The sequence below is a fragment of the Patiria miniata genome, unplaced genomic scaffold, assembly GCF_015706575.1.
Source record: "Patiria miniata isolate m_02_andy unplaced genomic scaffold, ASM1570657v1 HiC_scaffold_21, whole genome shotgun sequence".
NCBI lineage: Eukaryota > Metazoa > Echinodermata > Asteroidea > Valvatida > Asterinidae > Patiria > Patiria miniata.
This window is the reverse complement of record NW_024037060.1, coordinates 6,914,294-6,934,754: the sequence shown is the minus strand read 5'-3', so window position 1 is coordinate 6,934,754 and position 20,461 is coordinate 6,914,294. Positions and strand designations below refer to the sequence as shown.

At 40.2% G+C, this 20,461-nt stretch overlaps 1 protein-coding gene across 2 annotated transcripts in view; it reads left to right on the top strand.

Moving 5' to 3' along the window:
- The window catches only part of LOC119729772 (collagen alpha-2(V) chain-like), a 58,050-nt gene extending 39,813 nt beyond the window's left edge, over positions 1–18,237 (top strand). For both annotated transcript variants that reach the window (XM_038202512.1, XM_038202513.1), the window contains 30 exons: positions 632–730; positions 1,235–1,333; positions 1,552–1,605; positions 1,925–1,978; positions 2,144–2,197; positions 2,888–2,941; positions 3,358–3,411; positions 4,030–4,083; positions 4,254–4,361; positions 4,653–4,706; positions 5,412–5,465; positions 6,188–6,241; positions 7,082–7,189; positions 7,558–7,611; positions 8,576–8,629; positions 9,037–9,144; positions 9,408–9,515; positions 10,877–10,984; positions 11,130–11,183; positions 11,516–11,569; positions 12,032–12,085; positions 12,217–12,288; positions 13,034–13,105; positions 13,698–13,718; positions 14,064–14,129; positions 14,255–14,411; positions 14,766–14,869; positions 15,263–15,337; positions 15,649–15,873; positions 17,225–18,237. In XM_038202512.1, the coding sequence (XP_038058440.1) occupies positions 632–730; positions 1,235–1,333; positions 1,552–1,605; positions 1,925–1,978; positions 2,144–2,197; positions 2,888–2,941; positions 3,358–3,411; positions 4,030–4,083; positions 4,254–4,361; positions 4,653–4,706; positions 5,412–5,465; positions 6,188–6,241; positions 7,082–7,189; positions 7,558–7,611; positions 8,576–8,629; positions 9,037–9,144; positions 9,408–9,515; positions 10,877–10,984; positions 11,130–11,183; positions 11,516–11,569; positions 12,032–12,085; positions 12,217–12,288; positions 13,034–13,105; positions 13,698–13,718; positions 14,064–14,129; positions 14,255–14,411; positions 14,766–14,869; positions 15,263–15,337; positions 15,649–15,873; positions 17,225–17,371 (2,433 nt within the window). In that variant the 3' untranslated portion in view covers positions 17,372–18,237. The remainder of the gene's footprint in view (positions 1–631; positions 731–1,234; positions 1,334–1,551; positions 1,606–1,924; positions 1,979–2,143; positions 2,198–2,887; positions 2,942–3,357; positions 3,412–4,029; positions 4,084–4,253; positions 4,362–4,652; positions 4,707–5,411; positions 5,466–6,187; positions 6,242–7,081; positions 7,190–7,557; positions 7,612–8,575; positions 8,630–9,036; positions 9,145–9,407; positions 9,516–10,876; positions 10,985–11,129; positions 11,184–11,515; positions 11,570–12,031; positions 12,086–12,216; positions 12,289–13,033; positions 13,106–13,697; positions 13,719–14,063; positions 14,130–14,254; positions 14,412–14,765; positions 14,870–15,262; positions 15,338–15,648; positions 15,874–17,224) is intronic.
- The last annotated feature ends 2,224 nt before the right edge of the window (positions 18,238–20,461 follow it).

Genomic DNA, 20,461 nt, shown 5'->3' with positions numbered 1-20,461 from the left:
TTATTACAAGTTATAAAAGGCAAAGGTTTTCAGTATGTAGGCTTTAATGACTTGTAACCACTGATGAATGCTGGTGAATCAGTTTGCCAAGTTTTTGTGTTGCCTAAGCGAACTTTTGGGAGACGCTTAACCAGTCCCAAATTCTGTGAAACTTTGATGCAGTGACCCTTGGATGGGAAGGCACAATTCCTCATCGGATTACTGAGGTCAAAGGTCACATAGAAGTCATTCGAGGTCATTGTGCACATATGCTTCAAATGTTTCTTTGTGTACAGAATTTATTGGATTTGAATGTAACTTGGAGTGATCCTCGGATGGGGGTTCACCACAAGGCTTCTGAAATTGGAGGTCAAAGGTCATCTAGGGGTCTGCATCTGTAAGCTTCTGTACATTGGAGTTTGTTTAAAAATGCACAAAATTGTCATTGGAGGTCGTTTAATAATGCACAAAATTTGACTTTTTTTAAAGAAGACAAAACATATAGGGATCGACTCCAGAAAAAGGCAACACTTGTTCCCCCTTTTGTTTTTAGTGTACCGAGGTGGATGCATAGCTTGCTTACCTCTGATTTTCTTTTCCTATTCATGCATTGGTTTAATAAAGCACTTCGTATATTTGTGATAAATCCCAGGGTGGCGTGGGAGCAACCGGAGCGCGTGGAGCCCAGGGTAAGCGAGGAGCTCCTGGTGTTGCCGGACCCCCAGGACAAGGAGGACCAACGGGAATGGCTGTAAGCCCAAAACGTCCTTAGTTTTGTTTTCAAATTTCATACCTCTATACCTTATATTATTTAGTCTCCTGCTCATGTTCTACTGTACAGAGTTGGTTTCGGAACCTCACTTGTCCGTTTCAAGTTTCTTTGGATTGTTGGTTTGACATGGCAAATTTCTCTCAAGGATCGTAGTATTTTCCGTTGGCATACTTTGATGAGATGGACTCTCCAGAAACTTTTGCAACAAAATTGCTCTCAACGGTTTGATTTTAAGGATCATAGTATTTTCTGTTGGCATACTTTGATGAGATGGCCTCTCCAGAAACTTTTGCAACAAAATTGCTCTCAACTGTTTGATTTCTTGAAGTGACTGAACTATCAGTGTATCCAGTGATGAGACAATGAGATGTTAAGTATAGAAATTAGAGTTGGATTAAAGTCATCCTTCTTTTTATGCCTTGCTGGATGTATTCAAGAGGGAATGTGCTAAGAGATTGCTTGGTTCCTGTGCCCAATTTTCAGGGTAACAGAGGAGAGAGGGGCCCGATGGGTTTGGCTGGACCTTCAGGTCCAGATGGTGACACTGGAGCCGACGGACGCGACGGACGCGATGGAGAAGGGGTAAGATATAACTACACTTTCTCTAACCCCCCCCCCCCAAAAAAATATCACTTACATTATATTGAATATATTCATTTTTTCCTCTGTGTATTTTTTATTTATTGTCCCAATTTACACCAAATTGTGGTATTGAATTGACAGCACTAGAACACGTTTACATTAAGAAAATGTTGAAATTGGAGAAAATTTCAGATTGTTGTGTTTCTTTACCATTTCAGGGTGACAAGGGAGCCGGTGGTGATGTTGGACGACTCGGAATCCCTGGCCTTCCCGTAAGTCAGAGCAAGCCAACTTCTCTCATTGCCTTTTAACATTCTGTCAGTGGTCCACTACTAGGAAGATTTTAGGGGGAACCTTTCACCAGTTATATGAAATGAGAAAAAAATGATCCTCCCTCTGTGGTGTGTAAAATCGACGAAATTTAAATCAGTTTTAAAGGAACGCGACTTGGTGAGTTTCTTGAGAAGTCCATCGGAGTCGCAATTAGTGACTAAATAGGTGACAAATCTCCCTACCACGAACAAGATTTGATAGTTTTTTAGTAAAACTTTTCTCCAACGCCAGTAAACTGATTGTGTTTTTGTCTAACAGGGTGCCCCTGGTGACCGTGGTGGTGTCGGCGGTGTTGGAAACGTTGGAGCACCTGTAAGTGACGTGTAACTTTGGATCCAATTTTGGCATTATTTTTTTCCCATTTTGTGTTTTGTTTTGGGTTCACTCTCTTGTTGGAGTTGCCTGATTTAGGATCACTAGGATCGCGTAAACATTATGGACTTGAAGAGTTATTGTTGTTTTAAAATTTTCTTGTAGGGTGCCAGGGGAGCCAGCGGTAAGCGTGGAGTATCTGGAAAGCCAGGACCAAGAGTAAGTAAAACAGAAATCCAAACTTAAAGGTACATGAAGAAGAGTAACAATTTCCAATGATGGTCAGAAAACCATCGTTGGACAAAAACGGTGTTTTTTTTTTTTCAAATACTGCCCCCAATTTACCAAACGTAGTTGGTCCACATTTTGTTTGCAATCGGTTACACATCCGTGAACGGGTGCAAGCCAGCTAGTTTTGTTCCCTGACCTGACAATTCCCCGACCTCTATAAAGTGCGCCATTTCGTCTGAAGTAGGATCAGGAAACCAGACTACAAGAAGGTATTTTTTTTTTCTTGGTTCTCTCCAGCATCTTTGAACGCAAAACTTTAAAGAGGTCGGTGTATCAATAATTGCTATAAAATACTAACCCCCAAATCCATCCATTTCTGGAAATTACAGCAAACGCAACTTTAAAGAAGAAAAAAAAACTGCCCCAAAAGTCAGTACAAAAAAGAGTACAATTCTTTTAGGACACAGAACTGCATTCGAAAACTCTCAAGTTGTAAAATTGGTTTTCAGTTATCTGCAAAGTTCTCGATCACAGGGGAATATAAAAGCTTGTTTTCCCTCCGAGATTAATTTGTTTTTCAAAATTCCAATACTTTGAATAAAAAAACGTGGAAGCTATCTTTTTTTTCAAAATATGGTTAAAATATAAAATGTTCCTATTGTGTTTCTATTTCCGTAGGGAAACCCCGGACCCCCAGGCCAGCCTGGATCCCCAGGTCTAAGAGGAGAAAGTGTAAGTCCAGTATTTTCAAAAAATTTTTTTTTCCCTTTTCAGGATTTCCTATTCAGACCAAAAGAAGGAGTTCAAAATGTATTGCAAATTCCTTTATAGTTGTCAGGTTGCTCATGTTTAAACTATCATACTTCTCAAGCCCAATCTTGTGTTATGAAGTTGGCAATCATAATTGAAAGTTGTTGATATGAATCAATAACGAAAAAAGATAGAAACAGATCTTCTTTGCGATATAACAGGCTTAAGTAGTCGTGAGGATTTGTACTTTGGTACGTGATCTTTTGCATAAAAAAAATATGGAAAACAAATTTGAGTTGGCTTTAATGGGAACAATAATATTTACACTTGTACGTTACTTCAGAATAAATGAATCAGATAGTTTAAGAATCTTGAACTTTTTTTTGGTTTATTTGCAGGGAGATGTTGGCCGCTCTGGACCAACCGGACCCCAAGGAACCAAAGGAAACCCTGTAAGTTCCTAAAACTTTGTAATATCTATTATGCTACAGAAGTTGTAATATCTATTTTGAATCATTGAAAATGTATGAGATGAGGGAACGTCTCAAACGTCGGAATGCTTGGAATGTTCCACCAGGTAACGCCGAGGACATGGCGTGTTCCAATCGGGAACACATGTTGTGCCTAAAAGGAACCTTCCATTCGGAACGGGAAATTCAGACTTTTGAGACGTTCCCTAAAATAAGACCTAACCAACAAAGGCACAGACAAACTCCAAGTCTGGTTGCTTTGTTACTTAATTTTTGAAAGATAATCTTTGAGTAGACAGTTCGAACTTCAGTAATAAATCCTGCAATCATCCAAAAGACTTCAAAATCGGTCCCGCTTTTCTGAAACGATTGAGACGAAATGCCATATGTAACCTATTACTGACCGTGTTGACTTTTGAAGGATGGCATCTTGACTGAGGTATTGAACAATGTGTTCAATAATTCTGGCTTATTCTTTCATTGTTTGGTGGTTTTTGAAAACTTCGTAGAGAATATCTGGGGAGTTGTGTTGACTTTAGCGTTCAGTAATTGTTAAAACAATAATTTTTAACGTATTGTAATGATTTTTCCTCCTTACAGGGTGAGAGAGGTAGACAAGGAGAGCGTGGAGCCCAAGGAATCCCAGGCGGAGCGGTACAAACTCATTCTGTTTTCATTAAATTTCAGTTTCTGGGAAATGTTATCTTTTATTGGATATTCTTTATAAGTTTCTCAAACCTTGTTTAATACCAATTTTGATTTGTTCAAATCTTGATGATATCCTAAAGTCGTGTTACCTTTTTTTGTTTTTTGTTTTGTTTCAGGGACCGCAAGGACCAGTAGGAGCACGTGGAGAGAAGGGACCTAGGGGAGGTGTTGGTGATCCAGGAGTCCAGGGAGGAGTCGGTTCACAAGGGCGTACTGGACCAAATGTAAGTCACATCAGTAGATTGGATTGAGAAAGGGTTAGGGGAGGGGTGTGAGGGGTGGTGGGGGAGGGGAACCGTTGGTGATCAGGGACCCCCAGGAGGAGTTGGTGCACCAGGGCGTTCTGGACCAACTGCAAGTCAAAATGCAAATATTCAATCTAGAAGCATCCTGAAGACATGGCATCAACAAAGTTGACCTAGGCATAGGTTTCTCAGTAAAAAAAAAAATGATTTACGTCAGCCTTAACTTTGAAAAAAATTGCTAACCCTGTTTTTGTGTGTGTGAATGTTCAGGGAGCAACAGGAGCCCAGGGAAATCGCGGAGATGCCGGTGAGCAAGGAGCAATCGTGAGTATTGACTGAGAGTCAACTTCCTACTATTATATTTGCCACTGCTTAAAAGACTTGAAAAAAGGAATAAAAACTAAGAAAACCATGGTATACAAAAATACCTCTGTTGTGGTATAGTCGGTTGGTTTTGTACTCCCTGTAGTGGTATAGTCCATGGGGTTTTGTACTCCCTATTGTGGTATAGTCCATGGGTTTTGTACTCCCTGTAGTGGAATAATCCATGGGTATTGTACTTCCTGTAGTGGTATAGTCCATGGGTTTTGTACTCCCTGTTGTGGTATAAGTCCATGGGGTTTTGTACTCCCTATTGTGGTATAGTCCATGGGTTTTGTACTTCCTGTAGTGGTATAGTCCATGGGTTTTTAACTCCCTGTAGTGGTATAGTCCATGGGTTTTGTACTCCCAGTTGTGGTATAGTCCCTGGGTTTTGTACAAATAGCACCCTCAGCTTCGCATTGGTGACTAGTTGATTTTCCAACTTATTCTAGAAGTAAAGAGTAGCTATCCTGCACCTGTTGGCTGATTTTGTCTTCCTCGGTGTCCAATTTCGCCTCGGGAGGTAGTTGAATCAGCCGACAGCTGGGGAAAAAGTAATCACGCACTGCTTCACAAACCAGGTGTTTTAGTTTAACTACTTGTCGTGAAAGTCAGTTTTTACGGTCTTCTCTGTTTTTTGTTTGTTTTTTTCCCCACCGCATCCAGGGACCTGGAGGATCTTCTGGATCCGCTGGATTACCTGGACCATCCGGTGCACCTGTAAGTCTGTCCATCATAATCGGGGCCCTATTTGTAGCTCTGCCGACTGTAAGGGAAGAATCCCTGTAAAGCCCGGTTCATACTCGGCGCAAAAGCGAAAGCGAATGCGAATTTGTGACGTTACGGCGAGTATTCGCGCTGCGAATTCGTAAAAGTTGAACATATTTCAACTTGGGCGAATTTCGCAGCGAATGTTTCATGACGTCAAATTCGCTTCGCATTCGCGTGGAGTATGAACCGGGCTTAAGGGAAGAATCCTGCTAACTGTATTTTTGTCCTCAACTGAGCTGGGCCCAATTTCATAGAGCTGCTTAGGCAGATAATTTGCTTAAGCATGAAAAAACATTGCCTAGTAAAATTAGGTTACCTGCCAAAACTCCATGTGATGTACATTTCTTTTGACTGGTATTTAGCTGTTGTTTACTTAGCATAACAATCGCATGGAGTTTTGACCGGTAACCTGATTTTATTAAGCAAGACGTTTTTGTGCTTAAGCAAATTTTGTGCTTAAGCAGCTCTATGAAATTGGCCCCTGAACGCACAACCAACACAAAGCTTGCACTCAGAGGATCCTACCCATTGTTTCGGCATGATTTTTCAAAAATGAGTATAAAAGAAGTCAATCTTAAAACATATGTGATCACTAGAACAAAGGTTCCTTTCGTCAAAGAGTTTTTCGTTTAAAAAAGATTTTTTTTGGTCATCCTTTTGTTTTTGAATAGGGAGCAAGAGGAGAGGTCGGACCAGCTGGTTCAAGTGGCAGGCTTGGAGCTATGGTATGTAGCATTATTGATTGATTTATTTTTTGAAATCCCCTTAAAAAATGAACGGTTTATCAAGCATTGGATAGAAAAACAACAGAAATGGTTTGTGCGCATCCAACAGTTTACAAGAGAGCAGACCCGAATTGCGAAATGCAAGGCTTGCGGTGTTTCGGGAAAAGTTGCTGGCAACATCCGTGACTATGTGGACTATCCCTGGCCACGTGGCACATACAGTCTTGGAGGCCGCTAACCTGAACGGGCTGGGTAGCTTCGTTGGTAGAGCCCCAATGCAGCATTCCAGAAGCATGGGTTCAACTTCAAATTCTACCCAAGTCAATTTCTGAGCTCCGTATTATATTTACCTGGACTTCGCTAACAAGTACCAGTGGAGCGGTTCAACACAGACTATCAAGTTGAGATCTTTCCGCGTCTGACATTAGCATCGTGGTCTGTGGGTGAAGCTGCAGGTTGTGGGTTCGAGTCCGGCCTGAGGTCGTGGTGCGTGTGCACTTAGGCAAGGCACTTTGTCACTCATTGCTTCTCTCAACCCAGGAGTAAATGAATTGACTTTCTTGCGCCTAACAGGCAGCATCGAGCTGTATACACCCCAGGGAGCTGAGATTGTATTTGGAATGTTTCATGGGCCCAATGAGCCGGGGTAATAATGACGTAGCGCCTTGAGCACCAGTACCTAGTGGATACGTGCGCTTTATAAATACCCACTATTAATATTATTATTATCCTGAGCTATTGCTAAATCTACTGTCAGCCATTCCCAAATTGTTGTAAAGATCGAAGACCTGGACAATAGCTTGTGACAAGTTTTGCAATGTTTCTTGCTCATCGTTGCAGGGCCGACGCGGTGACACTGGTGCTGCTGGGGCAGCAGGTGTCCGTGGTATCCCAGGACCCCCAGGACCTTCTGGCTCACGTGGCGAAGATGGCAGGACCGGAGATACTGTGAGTAGTCTTATAAGACAGATTTTGTCAGGAATGTGTTAATATTTTTATAAATATCGTACTGCATTTGGATATATCACTTATCTGCAATTAATTATGCACTGTATCACCTCTAAGTGGCTCTAAAAGTTGTGGTTTTGTCAGATATTTCATGATTGACCTTACAAGTGCGAATTCAAATTGATTACATTGTGTAACATTTGTACGTGTTAAGATTTCCCTCTTTTTCGTTGTTAGAATTGAATGGATTCCTGATAACAGTCAGAAGTGTGGATTCATGTTTAGGGGTTTTTTTTTTTTGTCTGAATTCTTTTTGAGTTTTGCTTGATATTGGTCCACATTTTTCTGCCTTCCTTTTTTGCTGCCAGGGACCTGCTGGCCCCGCCGGACCTGCTGGCCCGTCTGGAATTATCGGAGAGCTTGTAAGTATACGGAGATTTCCTAAATGTCAATTTTAAAAAACCCAAGATCCGTCTATTTCAATTATTGCTTGCAAAATAGTCAAAATAGGCCTCCGAAACGTCACCACGAGACTGCCGCTCACATTTTTCTCTGTTATCTAGATCTTGCAAAACTCAATACCAAAATCAGTCCAAATTAATGTTGGATATTGTTTTCTTTTTGAAGCACTGTTGGGTTTTGCTCTCATTTCAACCACCTAGGGGCCTTGACTGTTAAAGGGAAAATACAACATTTGCAAACATCAAAAAATAAAACTACCAAATCATTTTGAAATACCTTGCTGGACTTTTACTGAATGACAGTGTAAAGCATCCTGTAAAACCATGGCACCTGGTATACTGTCATTTTCAAGAAAAGTGGTATTTTTGTATCAATTTCCAACGCTGATCAGCCGATCAGCGTTAGAAAAAACTGGCTTTTTTTTTCAAATACTGGCCCCAGTTGACCATCGCACTTGTTTGCAATCGATTACACACCTATGAACGGGTACAAGCCAGCTAGACTGGTTCCCTGACCTTACAATTCCCCAATATATGTAAACTGCTCTGTTTCTTCTTAAATGGAGTCAGGGAACCAGACTACAGGAAAATGATTGTTTTTCTTGGTTTTTATAGCATTTTCGAACCCAAAACCTCAAAAAAGTCAGTGTAACTATATTTGCTATATATTTCCAACCCCCCAATTCCATCGATTTCTGAAAATTACAGCAAAAGCAAATGATGTATATTCCCTTTAAGGAATGGTAGAAGTTGCAGTAAAGCGTCCTGCCCAAGAACACAAATGCCATGCTCTAGCTGTTAGGTTTTGGTAACTACGCCACCGCACTAGTGGTACCATGGTGTTCAATTTGATTTTTTTCCCTCTCCTCTAAACGTTCAACAAGTCCAGTAAGTTTGATTCTTCATTGTCTTTTCTTTCTGCCAGGGTGGCATGGGATCCATGGGAGCCCCTGGACCCACTGGCCCAGCTGGCCGTCCAGTAAGTATTCAAATATTTCTCATTTCTGCAAGGAATAGAGCTCAAACACTCTAACCCTTTTCAGGAAAGTTCTTCATGTGGACTCGGGATAAGAGTAACGCTGCTGAAGTAAACGCGATGTAGTGCCAGTTCGCATGTGCTTGTAGCAGCTGCCGAGTTTAATGCCGCAAGTATAGAACACAAGAAACGGAAAAATAGCCAGATCGGGTAAAAGCATCATTTTTGTTGGTCAGTCTTAAATCTGAAGATGAATTGCTGACTTTGCAGAACAATTAGTAAATACTATAAACTCTTGCATTGCTACTGCAGGAAAAGCCTCTGGAGCTACACCTTAACTCTATTTCACAATCTCAAATCTCAACCCTCTATCTTTTACCGGAATGACTGAAATCCTTCCTTTGCCACAGGGTGCCGACGGATCCCCAGGTAGACGTGGATCTCCTGGCGAGGACGGGTCGGTAGGACGTCAGGGAGCCCGGGGTGTAAAGGGACCACGCGGACCAACCGGATCTAATGTGAGTCTAAGCATCCGTGTCATTTTGACGGAAACAAAAGTTCCAAGTTTTGTCGTCATGGGTCTTCTTTTCGGCTCAAAAGCTGAAACGAGCTGTTGGAAAAGGGCTCTAAACATTTCTTGTGAAGAAAGGCAAAAATTCAATATTCCTTCAACTCGTGATATCGAAAATCAACAAATGAGTTACTTCCAGCTTCAAATACCAATGCGTATGTTTCACAATTGTCATGGCATTCTCTCAGCAAATTATGATTCTCCTCACAGGGAAGAGATGGTTCTGATGGAGCCACTGGTGCCAAGGGAGCCACTGGATCTCAAGGTGACAAGGGACCTCAAGGACCGCAAGGACCTGCTGGAACCGCTGGAGTGCCTGTAAGATTTACTCCAATTTTTTAAGAAAAAAAGGATTTGATTAAAAGAAACTAAAAACATTCTTGCTTCACCCCCTAGCATTATATCTGCTTTGAGCAGCTGTCTTCCATATTCTCCATACCTCCCAGTATGAAACTAGTTAATGTTAAAAATTGAGTGCAGATTTTGTGAAGAAGTGCACTAAATAATCCATAAATAGAAATGAAATTATCTAAAATCACCATCGAGGCCCTAACTGTCACATGATATATGTATATCATTTTATGAAATATTTTTTTTAGGGCAGATATTAAGGCACCTTAACTCAGCTTTGATTCATGAAATTCTATTGTGTAGGTATTTGGTATTTGACTGTAAATTTACAATAGAAGTGATCAAACATAATTCAGATTTGCAATGAGACAGTGGTATTTGACAATGAGAATAGATACGACGGATTACATCATTGATTGGGCCATCTTGAATATTCTTAACAGTTATTCATAAATATACCTAAGATAGTTAACCCGTTCCTATTGGTCGAGAGCCCGTCACGTGGTTGGTTTTAAGTGGTCGATTTTTACACTTACTTTCTGATGTCACATGAAATTTTGACTCCTATGAAATCTGGTCCCTTTTACCGTTTTATTGGTTGAACCAAACACGTTTAACCAGTCGCTCTTCTAATTATCTTCACTGAGGCGTGTGCTATACCACCAGTGAGTCCGTATTTCAAAAGAGTCCTAAATTCACCCTACACTGGCATTGCTGCGTTCTGAGACACATCGTGCAGTACGTGCCACTTGCGCGCCAATCTCCAGACATACCATATACAAAGCTATAGGGGTATTTTCACAAAACAGGAAGCAAATTGTTGAACAAAATCGTTGGCAATTTTCAATTTATGACTTGTTTTGACGTTGTGACGGAAAGGTATTTTTAGGAATAGGAATAAATATGTGCTTGGTGGGTATTAAACAAAGTACTAAACAAGTATGTTTAAGCTGGGCCCAATTTCATAGAGCTGCCTAAGCACAAAATTTGCTTAAGCACGAAAAAACATTGCTTAGTAAAATAAGGTTACCGGCCAAAACTCCATGCGATGTACATTGCTTGTGACTGGTATTTAGCAGTTGTTTACTTAGCATAACAATAGCATGGAGTTTTGGCCGGTAACCTGATTCTATTAAGCAGAACGTTTTTGTGCTTAAGTAAATTTTGTGCTTAAGCAGCTTTATGAAATTGGCCCCTGGACAAGCACGTTTTTAAGCATCCAAAATTTCTAATACATGTTTATTAATTCATATTGCTATTAACATGTGATTTAAAGCTTTGATTGAGCAAGTCCAAAACCTGTGTCTTGTAATTTTTTTGTTTGTCAGGGTCGTCAAGGCCCAATGGGTGGTCCAGGTGAGCGTGGCAGTCGTGGAGCTGCTGGACCTGCCGGACCAAGAGGTGGCCCAGGAGCCGACGGAAACATGGGACCTGCTGTAAGTCAGATTTTCATCGACCAAATCAAATTGTCAAATTTTTTTTTCCCCAAGGAATGGTCACCATTGGTTTTGTGGTTGCTTAACATTCTACCTATTAAGGAGTGTTGTTGTTGTTTATTTATTGTTTTTTGTTTGTTGACAGGGCCCCGCTGGACCTGCTGGAGCACGTGGAGAGACTGGCGCGACTGGAATCCAGGTAAGGCATTGTTTCAAATCCTTCCATCCTCGTTTTGTACTTCCTATTATTTTTTCACTCCTCAGCAAACTGGGATTATGTTTCATCGACTCTATTAACAGCAGAGCTATCACATTCTTCTTAGCTGCTACTAGAGTCAACAACAAGCGATGAAGAGAACTCACGTTTGAAAAAAAGAAAGAAAAAAAGAATTTGTCTCAAAGCGTACAACCAATGTTTCAATTAACCAAAACTTAGGTGTTTCAACATTGTATCGATTTCATTTGCATGACAATCTAGAGCTAAGACAACTAATTATTTCTTTGGTTTCTTCTGTTTTTCTGTCTTGACAGGGCCACAAGGGATGGGGTGGCTCTCCTGGAGCCCCAGGAGCTCAAGGACCTAAGGTAAGGTGGATAAGACAGACTTTGTATAATTGTTCTTTTTACTTTGTTTTCCAATTTTTAAAATGGAAGTGGATTTTAACATGCGATTTTCGGTGACTCTTTTCCACGGCAGAAATATGCTGAATGCAAATAAATCAAAGAGTATGTATCAGGTTTTCATGGGGAGAATATTAATTATTGATTTATTTATTCTTTTGATTTAGTACGTTGTCCCTGTGAAAACCTTATACATAACAGTGTAAAGCAGTACTTTAACAATCAACATCAATATGAAATGTAGTTGACATGAACGAACCGTTTCTGTCCTTGTTCACACGAGCAATGGTTAAAATATCTTAATTTTGTTAGCCTTAGCCATTTTTGGTCACAAAAGGTCTTGAAAGGTTTTAACCACACTTGACACTTGTTAATAAATTAATTAACAATCCGTTTTCTCAAAAACTTCTCCTTTTTTTTCTGCAGGGCGCAACAGGAGGACGTGGTCCGAATGGACGCCCCGGACCCGCAGGACCTGCTGTGAGTATTCACCCCCCCCCAAAAAAAAAATCTCTCCCCAAAATTCAAATATTTCATTTGAATGTTTGTTGCCGAATTTGATTTGATATATCTTATTTAAAAAATCCTGTGTTTTGGGTTTTTTCGAATAGGGTATTGACGGTGCTCGTGGCCGAAATGGAAATAACGGGCAACAAGGACCCCGCGGAATGACTGGACCAGGAGTAAGTCACTAACACATTCCTTCTCCTTCTGTGTCAAAGGCCCAACAAAACAGCCTCTGAAGAAGAACTTGTTAAAGTTCGCAACGTCTGGCAGCATTAATCTTTTAGATTCCAACAAAACAAATTAGCATATTGGAGGAAAAGTGACAGTGTCTTGAGGATTTTAAAACGGAATGTCTAAATTAGTTTAGTGAATTGTGCACCTGTTTTAGTTCATAACTGTAATGCAATCAAGCCAAAGGTCATTTTTTTCTTTAACAGATTTTAAAGAGTACAATCTCAGCATTACTGCTGTGAAATCCGCATGCTGATACCATCTTTAGTTCAAAAATTACGGAAGTCTGAACACCGAGAGATGTCATGAAGTGACTCTATTTTGGCCTGAATCTCCACATGAAAATTCCTGACAAACAACTCATTTAGCTTAATCGCATCACATATAAACAATTATCAAAACTGCCAACTTCTACATGAAGAAAACGACAATATTACAGTCGGGGTGAAGTGGAGCACCATAGCATTTTATCGAGGATTTTGAAATGGGTTGTCCAAAAACACTTTAAAATAATGTGAAAACACTGTGCAATAGTTTAGAATGTTAAAAAAAAAAAACACCACCAACAGCACAACAAGGCACTTTTCTGACTGAATCTGTGATTTGCTAAGTGCACCCCTAATCTTACCATCTATTGGTATCGGGTTCTTGAAAAGTGTCTTTGGTTATTTATTGGTTCTTGTTCTTTAGGGCCAACGTGGTCCAGGTGGTAGGAGTGGGCCAGCTGGACCCCCAGGACCCCCAGGAAGAGCTGGAGCACCTGTAAGTCCATTCACATTATTTGTATTTATTTTAAACAAGAAAAATATCAAATGATTTCCCAATCAGCTCAGTTTACTGGAAGTCGCTTGACTGTAATCTTTGAAGTTGTTTTTTATTATTTTTTTAATGTGGCCAAATCATAAATAAATATAGTCGGTTTCCTGTAATACTTAGCCAGATAGAGAAGGATTCCATCGTCAACTCATTTTAACTGCTCTGCAACTACGGAATTTGCTACATTGTTACAGCTGATATACATTGGCTCATCATAGACAAAGAGTTGTAGTGGCACTCTTTTAAAGCAACTTATCGCATAATTTTGTCAAATATATAAACGGCTTTTGCCCTCCCCCCCCCCAAAAAAAACCCTAAAATTAAAAAATTTAAGAAAACATACAAAGTGATATTTTCTGAGTATCAACTTCACTATGTTTGGCCTGTTTCATTTGGTTCGCGCTAAATGATCAAAATTTGTTGCCATGTTTACACAAATTATTATTCAAACTTTGGTCAACAAGGAAAACAAGTTCGTGTTCATTTTCATTTTCCTCTTTCTTACGTTGTTTGTTTGTTTGTTTGTTTTTTCTTCCAGGGAGCTCTCAGCTACTCAGGAGTAAGTATTTCAGTCAAATATCAATTTATCTTTCGTAAGTAAGTTTACAATATGTAACATATATGTTTTTCATGTTTTAGAGAATTTGGGATCGATTCAGCCTTGTGCAAACTGTAATTTCAGATTTCAAATAGGAAATTGTGACATTTACTTAGAGTTTTTACATTGGTCAAACAGAAGCTGACCGAATGTGACTTTTCTGTGGAGTTCAATTTTCATTCTACGTCATTTTAAAATAATTGGGGATGTCACTATCATTTTGGTAATATATTAAACTTCAAATTATGGGAAGTAACTTAAAATCAATATCTTTAACCAAAATTGTTGTTATATTTTCCCACACAGTACGCCTACTCTGGTGGCTCATATGGCGTTAGCCAGGACAAGGGACCCAACCCCTACTCTAATTACGTAAGTTGCATAATGTATTCCAAATTTCCACTCAAAAACTTGTGAAAGTGTTTTTAATATTGTGTTTTTCGAGAGTATCGAAGAGCAGAACACTGATTGAAATGTGAACATTCTTGTCTGACCAGTACGGCGACGATGCTACAATTGCCGAGGATGACTACGAGGCCCGCATCATTCAGCTGAGAAATCGCATTGAGAGGCTGCTGCTGCCCAACGGTGAGCCAGAGTACCCAGCCCGCTCCTGTAAGGATCTCTTCAAGTGCCACCCGATACTCCCAAGTGGTGAGTACTCTTTCTATCATCAGTTCAATTTTAGTAGCGTAAACCTTTTCCGATTTGAAGGACCTAGCACACTACTTTGCTCGGTACGAGGGTCACTTTCACTGATCTTAGCAAAGTTTCGACAGAAATGAGCTCAGCTAACATGGACAAAGAGTACCAGTCATTAGCAATATACATGACATAACAATTTGGTTGGTGAGCTGTTTTGCTCAGCAGAATATCTTCTGCCCTTAGTAGAATTATGTGGTTAGCGGCTCCATGAGTGTGTACCCCAACCACACTGCTGTACTGTGACCGAGGTTAAAAACTCGCATCACAAGTGTATTCAAACTGATTGCATTCTTGCGTTTATAGGTTATTACACTCTGGATCCGAGCGAGGGCTCCCACTACGACAAATTTGTTGCCTACTGCGACAAGAAGACCAACGCTACCTGCATCTACCCAGATTACCCAAAGGTGAGATTCCTTACACACACAAAAAATATGTCATTTTTAAGAGTATTCAAAATAAAACTCAAAATGGATGAGTAAATCAAATAGTTTATAGAAGATGGAACTTAAATCAGACTTAAACCGGCCACCCAACCCTGGCAAGCTCCGTGGTCGAGTGGTAAGACGTCTGCACTAGTAAGCAGGCGGTCCTGGGTTCGAGTCCCAGCAAAGTAATGTTGTGAATTTTTTTCTCGCAAGCCCTTGGGCGACAATGAGTATACAGTGTTTATAAATACGTTGGTGAAGGGCAACATATTCATAAAACTAAATAGATTAATCAAATGGAGCACTTGAATTCTCCAAACAGTTTGTTTGTTTATTTTAAAATTGGTCTTTGTTTGTTTTCTTTCTCTCCAGATTCCTCGTGGCACCTATTACCTTGGCGAGACCGAGGAACCAATTGACTTCTCTGATATGAAGAACGGCTCAATGGTAAGTTGAACGTGTTCATTCCCAAATTCTGTTCCTTCCTTCGCCAACCGAGGTTTTTTTCTGTGGCACTAACTAGGATTTAACTCTTTCATTAACTTAACTGTAGTATCAAACATTCCTGCAGAAATTGAATATATCCTTTTACTAATTGACGCATGGCCTATTGCGCTCCAAGACCACAATATGTTCTTCAAAACAAATACGGCATGGCAAGTTTTAAGATACTCCATCAACATGTGTATCTAGTAACCAAATTTGAAAATGAATACAATTCTAAACGTTGTTTGTCTTCTTCTTTGTAATCCTTTCAGATCAGCTACAGCGTCAAGCCTGTGCAGCTGACCCTCCTGCGACTGATCTACTCTGAAGCCAAGCAGAACCTGACCTACAACTGCAAGAACTCTCACGCCGTCGAGAACCACATGGGTGGCACCCAGAAGGCTCTGACCCTAGTGGGACCCAACGACGTACGCATCAGCATCAAGAACACCCAGGCAGACTTGCAGTATAAGGTGGACGGAGAAGATGGCTGTCGGGTAAGATACAAGTCTCCCTTTTCTCTGTCACGAATACATAAATAGTTACAATTGATGGAATTATAGAGAGAGAAAATGGAAGCAGATATTCGTTTTTCGGATTTTTTACAGAGCTTCCTTTAATCGATGATAAAAACTCCTGTGAGATTTGAGTCCTCCATTTGCTACAAATAATTACCAATAAGCCTAGTTACGCTTGACCCATTCTAGGACATTATTTGCACTCAGTCAGTCGGTCAGTCAGTCCGTTAGTTGACCATAAGCCTTTCGCAATTTCAGTGCACATGCACACATCAGATTCAATTATTTAATTTCGAGAGATAAACAGTTCGTGACACGCGTGCAAAATCATAGCGGGTATCAACGAAATCAAAGAAGAGTTCTTGTTTTGAAGTAAATGCAAAATTTAGATATTTTATACGGCTTAAGATGGTTAAAGATGTTGTGAATGCCCCATCTTTTGCACGAACAGAAGCTTCCATCTTCTTTCTATTACATCATATCAAATCCTTTGTGGTCAAAAGGACCCCATGTAAACCGGCCAAAAGCGCACAGCCAGATGATCCTTGGACATAGAGATAACAGCTCCCGGGCTCTGTGTATATACACTAGCACTGCCTAGCACGTGTACAATAAACAGATCCTATGCGCTGAGCCATGAGCAAAGGCAAATTTTATTGGAGTTTAGATGAACAATTCTTTTGCAAATGAATACACGCAAGCCTAAACCTCAACCAATCACAATAAGGGTTATATTGTTGGAAAGCTGACGAGACTAAGAAGAATGACTCGAGAGAACTTAGCTTCCAGGTGGCGCTATTTAACATTGTGATGATGTTAATGGACAAGTTCTTGGCTGAAAGCGTGGTTTACACACAAAACAGGGAGATTTTGGACTAAAAATGCAGTGTTTAACATCATTTTCGCGAGTAAAATCAGTGTTTAATTCAGTTGTTCTTTCATTTTCTGAAAGAGTATATTATTAAGGTCATACTGTAGTAAGGTATACTCTGTCGAATAATGAAGTGGTGGCGACAGATGTGAAAAAGGCCCGTTTTTTAATGATTTTTTCGCCGTGTTCTCTCATACAGGTTGCACATAAAAACCGGCCCAGTGGGTTAGTTCCCCAAAAGGAATCCATATGAAAAAAACTGCAAAATAAGGATTTGGTTAAGGACTTGTGTGCATTCATCTGCTTTGTTTATCTTCCGAATCGGAATCGTTGAATCTGATAAGCGCACGCGAAAAGCGAAAAGGCAGTTGAAAAAGCGAAAAGGCTTACGGACCTGTGCTGCATCATTCTGTGAATTGTGAGCTTACATTTGCCTTTTGGTGTTTTTTCCCACACCAGGTACACGATGACACCGTGGGCAAGACCACCGTCTCTTACAGCACCAAGAAGACCGAGCGTCTACCCCTGGTGGACTTTGCTGTGTCAGACGTCGGCAGAGCCAAGCAACAATTCGGGGTGGAAGTCGGCCCAGTCTGCTTCTCATAGATAGATAAAAAACCACCCAGTGTCGACCCCATAGCAGTGTAGAGTTTTAATCACAGCATAAACACATAGGGAAGTCTTTATTAACTAAAAAAAAAACCTTAACGCCAGTAGGATTTTAGTAACTTCTCACTGCTGTCATGGAGTCGCACTTTTTTCGAAGAAAAAAAAACGCTTTAAAAATTTTTTGATAAAGGACAGGTTTTAAATCAATGGTGCTTTTCTTTGTATTTTTAATTGAAAAAAAAGGAACTTTTTTTGAAGGTATTCGATTGTTGTGAAGGAAAATTTCAGGTCGGGCGACAGCGCTTGTGTTGTGCGAACTTCCTGTGCTCTGCTGAATTTTTTGTCTGAAAAAAAGAAGAAAAACTGGTGCTAGAATTAATCCCGTGCAGACAGGCTTGCAGATGTAGCTAAGTCTCCGACTGCTGAGGGATAGTCCCTAAAATAGTTTGTAGACTGTGTGTGTACGTCTCCTTTTTTTGTGTATGTGTGTGTTTTTGCCTAGTTGTGTATTCGTCTGTTGAGGCAGCATGGAAGTCTCTTTTCAAAATTTAGTAGTCCCCAAAAATATCAAGACACTACCAATTTAACATCAATTAAAACGCAAGATTATAATCGTGTCTATTTCCTATGTCATTTAGCATGTTACATTGAACAAAATCCCCTGGGTTTATGATCGCAAATGCATATAGCAGGCTTTTTCCCGACAGACCATACCATTTCAACAAACTAGTTTGTCTCTAGTTTTACGAGAACGTTCACCTTCTTATTGTCCATTCAATTTCTGGATTTTTTTTGCTGCTGCTTCTTGTTTTTCTTTGTCTTTTTTATATAGTCACAATAAAGCTTCCCTATAATGAAAAAAATAAAGTGGTACTGTCTTACAATTATTTTTATTTTGATCAGAATCTACTAAAAAGAACACAATTGTTGCAATGTTAATTTTTTTGAGGGGGAGGGGGGGGGGGGGTTCTGACGGATGCTTTAAAAGGTACTAAGGGGAGAACCAGTATTGGCAAGGCCAGGACAGATCTAGAGAGGTAACAGTGAAGGGGGGGACGTGGAAGGGCTCTCTTGTGAAAAATGGCCATGGAGACAATTTAGGTAAGGGGGAGGGGGCGGGGCTGATGCCACTGTTGGGTGCATATTGATACTGAACTGTGTATGAACCTTTGTCGGGGCTCGGAGAGCTTTTAGTAGATGAGATGCCATGAAACTCTGACCAAATTGTGAAGACTTTATTTCCAAGACGCGATATATCTATTTGAAGAAAAGTAAATAGGGAAACATTTGACGATTATTGAAAGTTTTAGAACATACATACATTGCTTTAACTCTAAACTACATGTTTTGCTGTCAAACTGACTTCGGACAACCAGGAGAGGGCGGGATTCTAAATATGTGCCTCTGGGAAAAAAAGCCCCCATAGCCAACCCCCGACATAAGTTTTTAAAAATGCTACTGAGAATCTCACTTCATTGAAGATCAACCAACACTTGACAGGAAACAAATAGAAACGTTTTAATCTGTACGAGTAAGGAAATGTCAGGAATAATCCACACTGGGTTTCCACCTGAATTCCCGCCTTCTCGGAACTTTCTGGATGAGATTCTACTACTTTTTGTTCTACATTTCCTTCAAATAAAGGTGAAAATTGGGAGATGGCTGTTAACATCTTAACAAAATTAAAGTACTAAATGACCCAAAATAAAAACGGAAATAATTTCTCTAAAGGAGTGCGGGAAGAAAATTGAACATGTCATTTAATGCAATAATGGCGTCTTGCACTGTACTTCAGCTGTCGATGTCCTCAAATTTCTCCAGTCAAAAATATTTTTAATCATTTTTTTAAAACCATGCATACCACGGGATCCCGAACATAGCCACAGCTCATCAGTCCGTCGCCAACACCGCCACCTCCAAAATACACCTGTTCATTTAAAAAAAAAAAACTTTCATCCAATCACACGTGAGTCGTTTGTTCAGTTGACCAATGAGGGACAGGCGAGGTGGGTCTGCATGGTGGGTGCCTGATTAATTAACAGGGTATTTCATTGGTGCATTGGACAACCATTGTATGTAGCAACCAATGAAATCGCAAAAGCACTGGCAGTAGTAGCGCCAACGTACGCTGCGCTGAACACTGGAAAGTACTTTTTGACAATTTGTCGAGTTGCAGCATGGAGGAACGGTAGGAATTCTGGTTAATTTTGTTACAATGTTTTTTGATCCATCAGCTCGTTATGACGCCCTCTATCGACTATTGATCGTGGGAATTGAAGATCAAATTGTGTTGGGCAAATCGTCTGTTATTTTTGCTAAAAAAAGAAGTAACACTAACAACAGTCACAGTAAATCCTTGAATAATTCTAACACGGCAGGGTGTGCAGGGCCTGGGTGAAAAAGAGTCGACTTCTGCAAGCCGAAATTGACGGCCAGCAAGGTGAAGATGATATTGTACTATTTGTAATTGTTGGCAAATCATCCATCATCCATAATCATCATCATTTCCATGCATGTTAATAATATTTATTATCGAAGTGGCTATCGTTACGGCACTCGTTGTTTAGCGCCCTCTACGATTTTTTTTTGATACGCACGCAGGTATATAATTATTTGTTTCCCCACGTTTTATCGAGCAGTGCGCCAGCTCAGCCGATAGAGGGTAGGATTTTGCACCGCGAGGTTGCGGGTTCGAATTTCAGTTTTGCACTCGAATTTTTTTCCTTTTCTAACCTGAGGCTTTGGAGGATTTTTTTTAAAAGGGAAATAAAGTCCGAATTTCATAAAGTTCAAATTCACTTTTTTCCTTCTAATTGTATATTTTCTTGTCATGTTTTTTTTATAAAAGTTGCCTGGTTGCAGTCTACCGTAACGATAGAAAATGGGAAATGCGTTACGGCTGCCGTAACAATAGCCACTGCGATTTATTATTGTTATATTGTTGATGAACCCTAACGTGGCGCGGCCCCCAACGTGGCGCACTTTGATTTTTCGCTTGTAGCGCCTACCTAGAGCAAAACTTTTAACATCAAGTTCTTAACACTCCTGTTCTTTAATCGCGAGCTTATTTACCCGTTACAAAGTTAA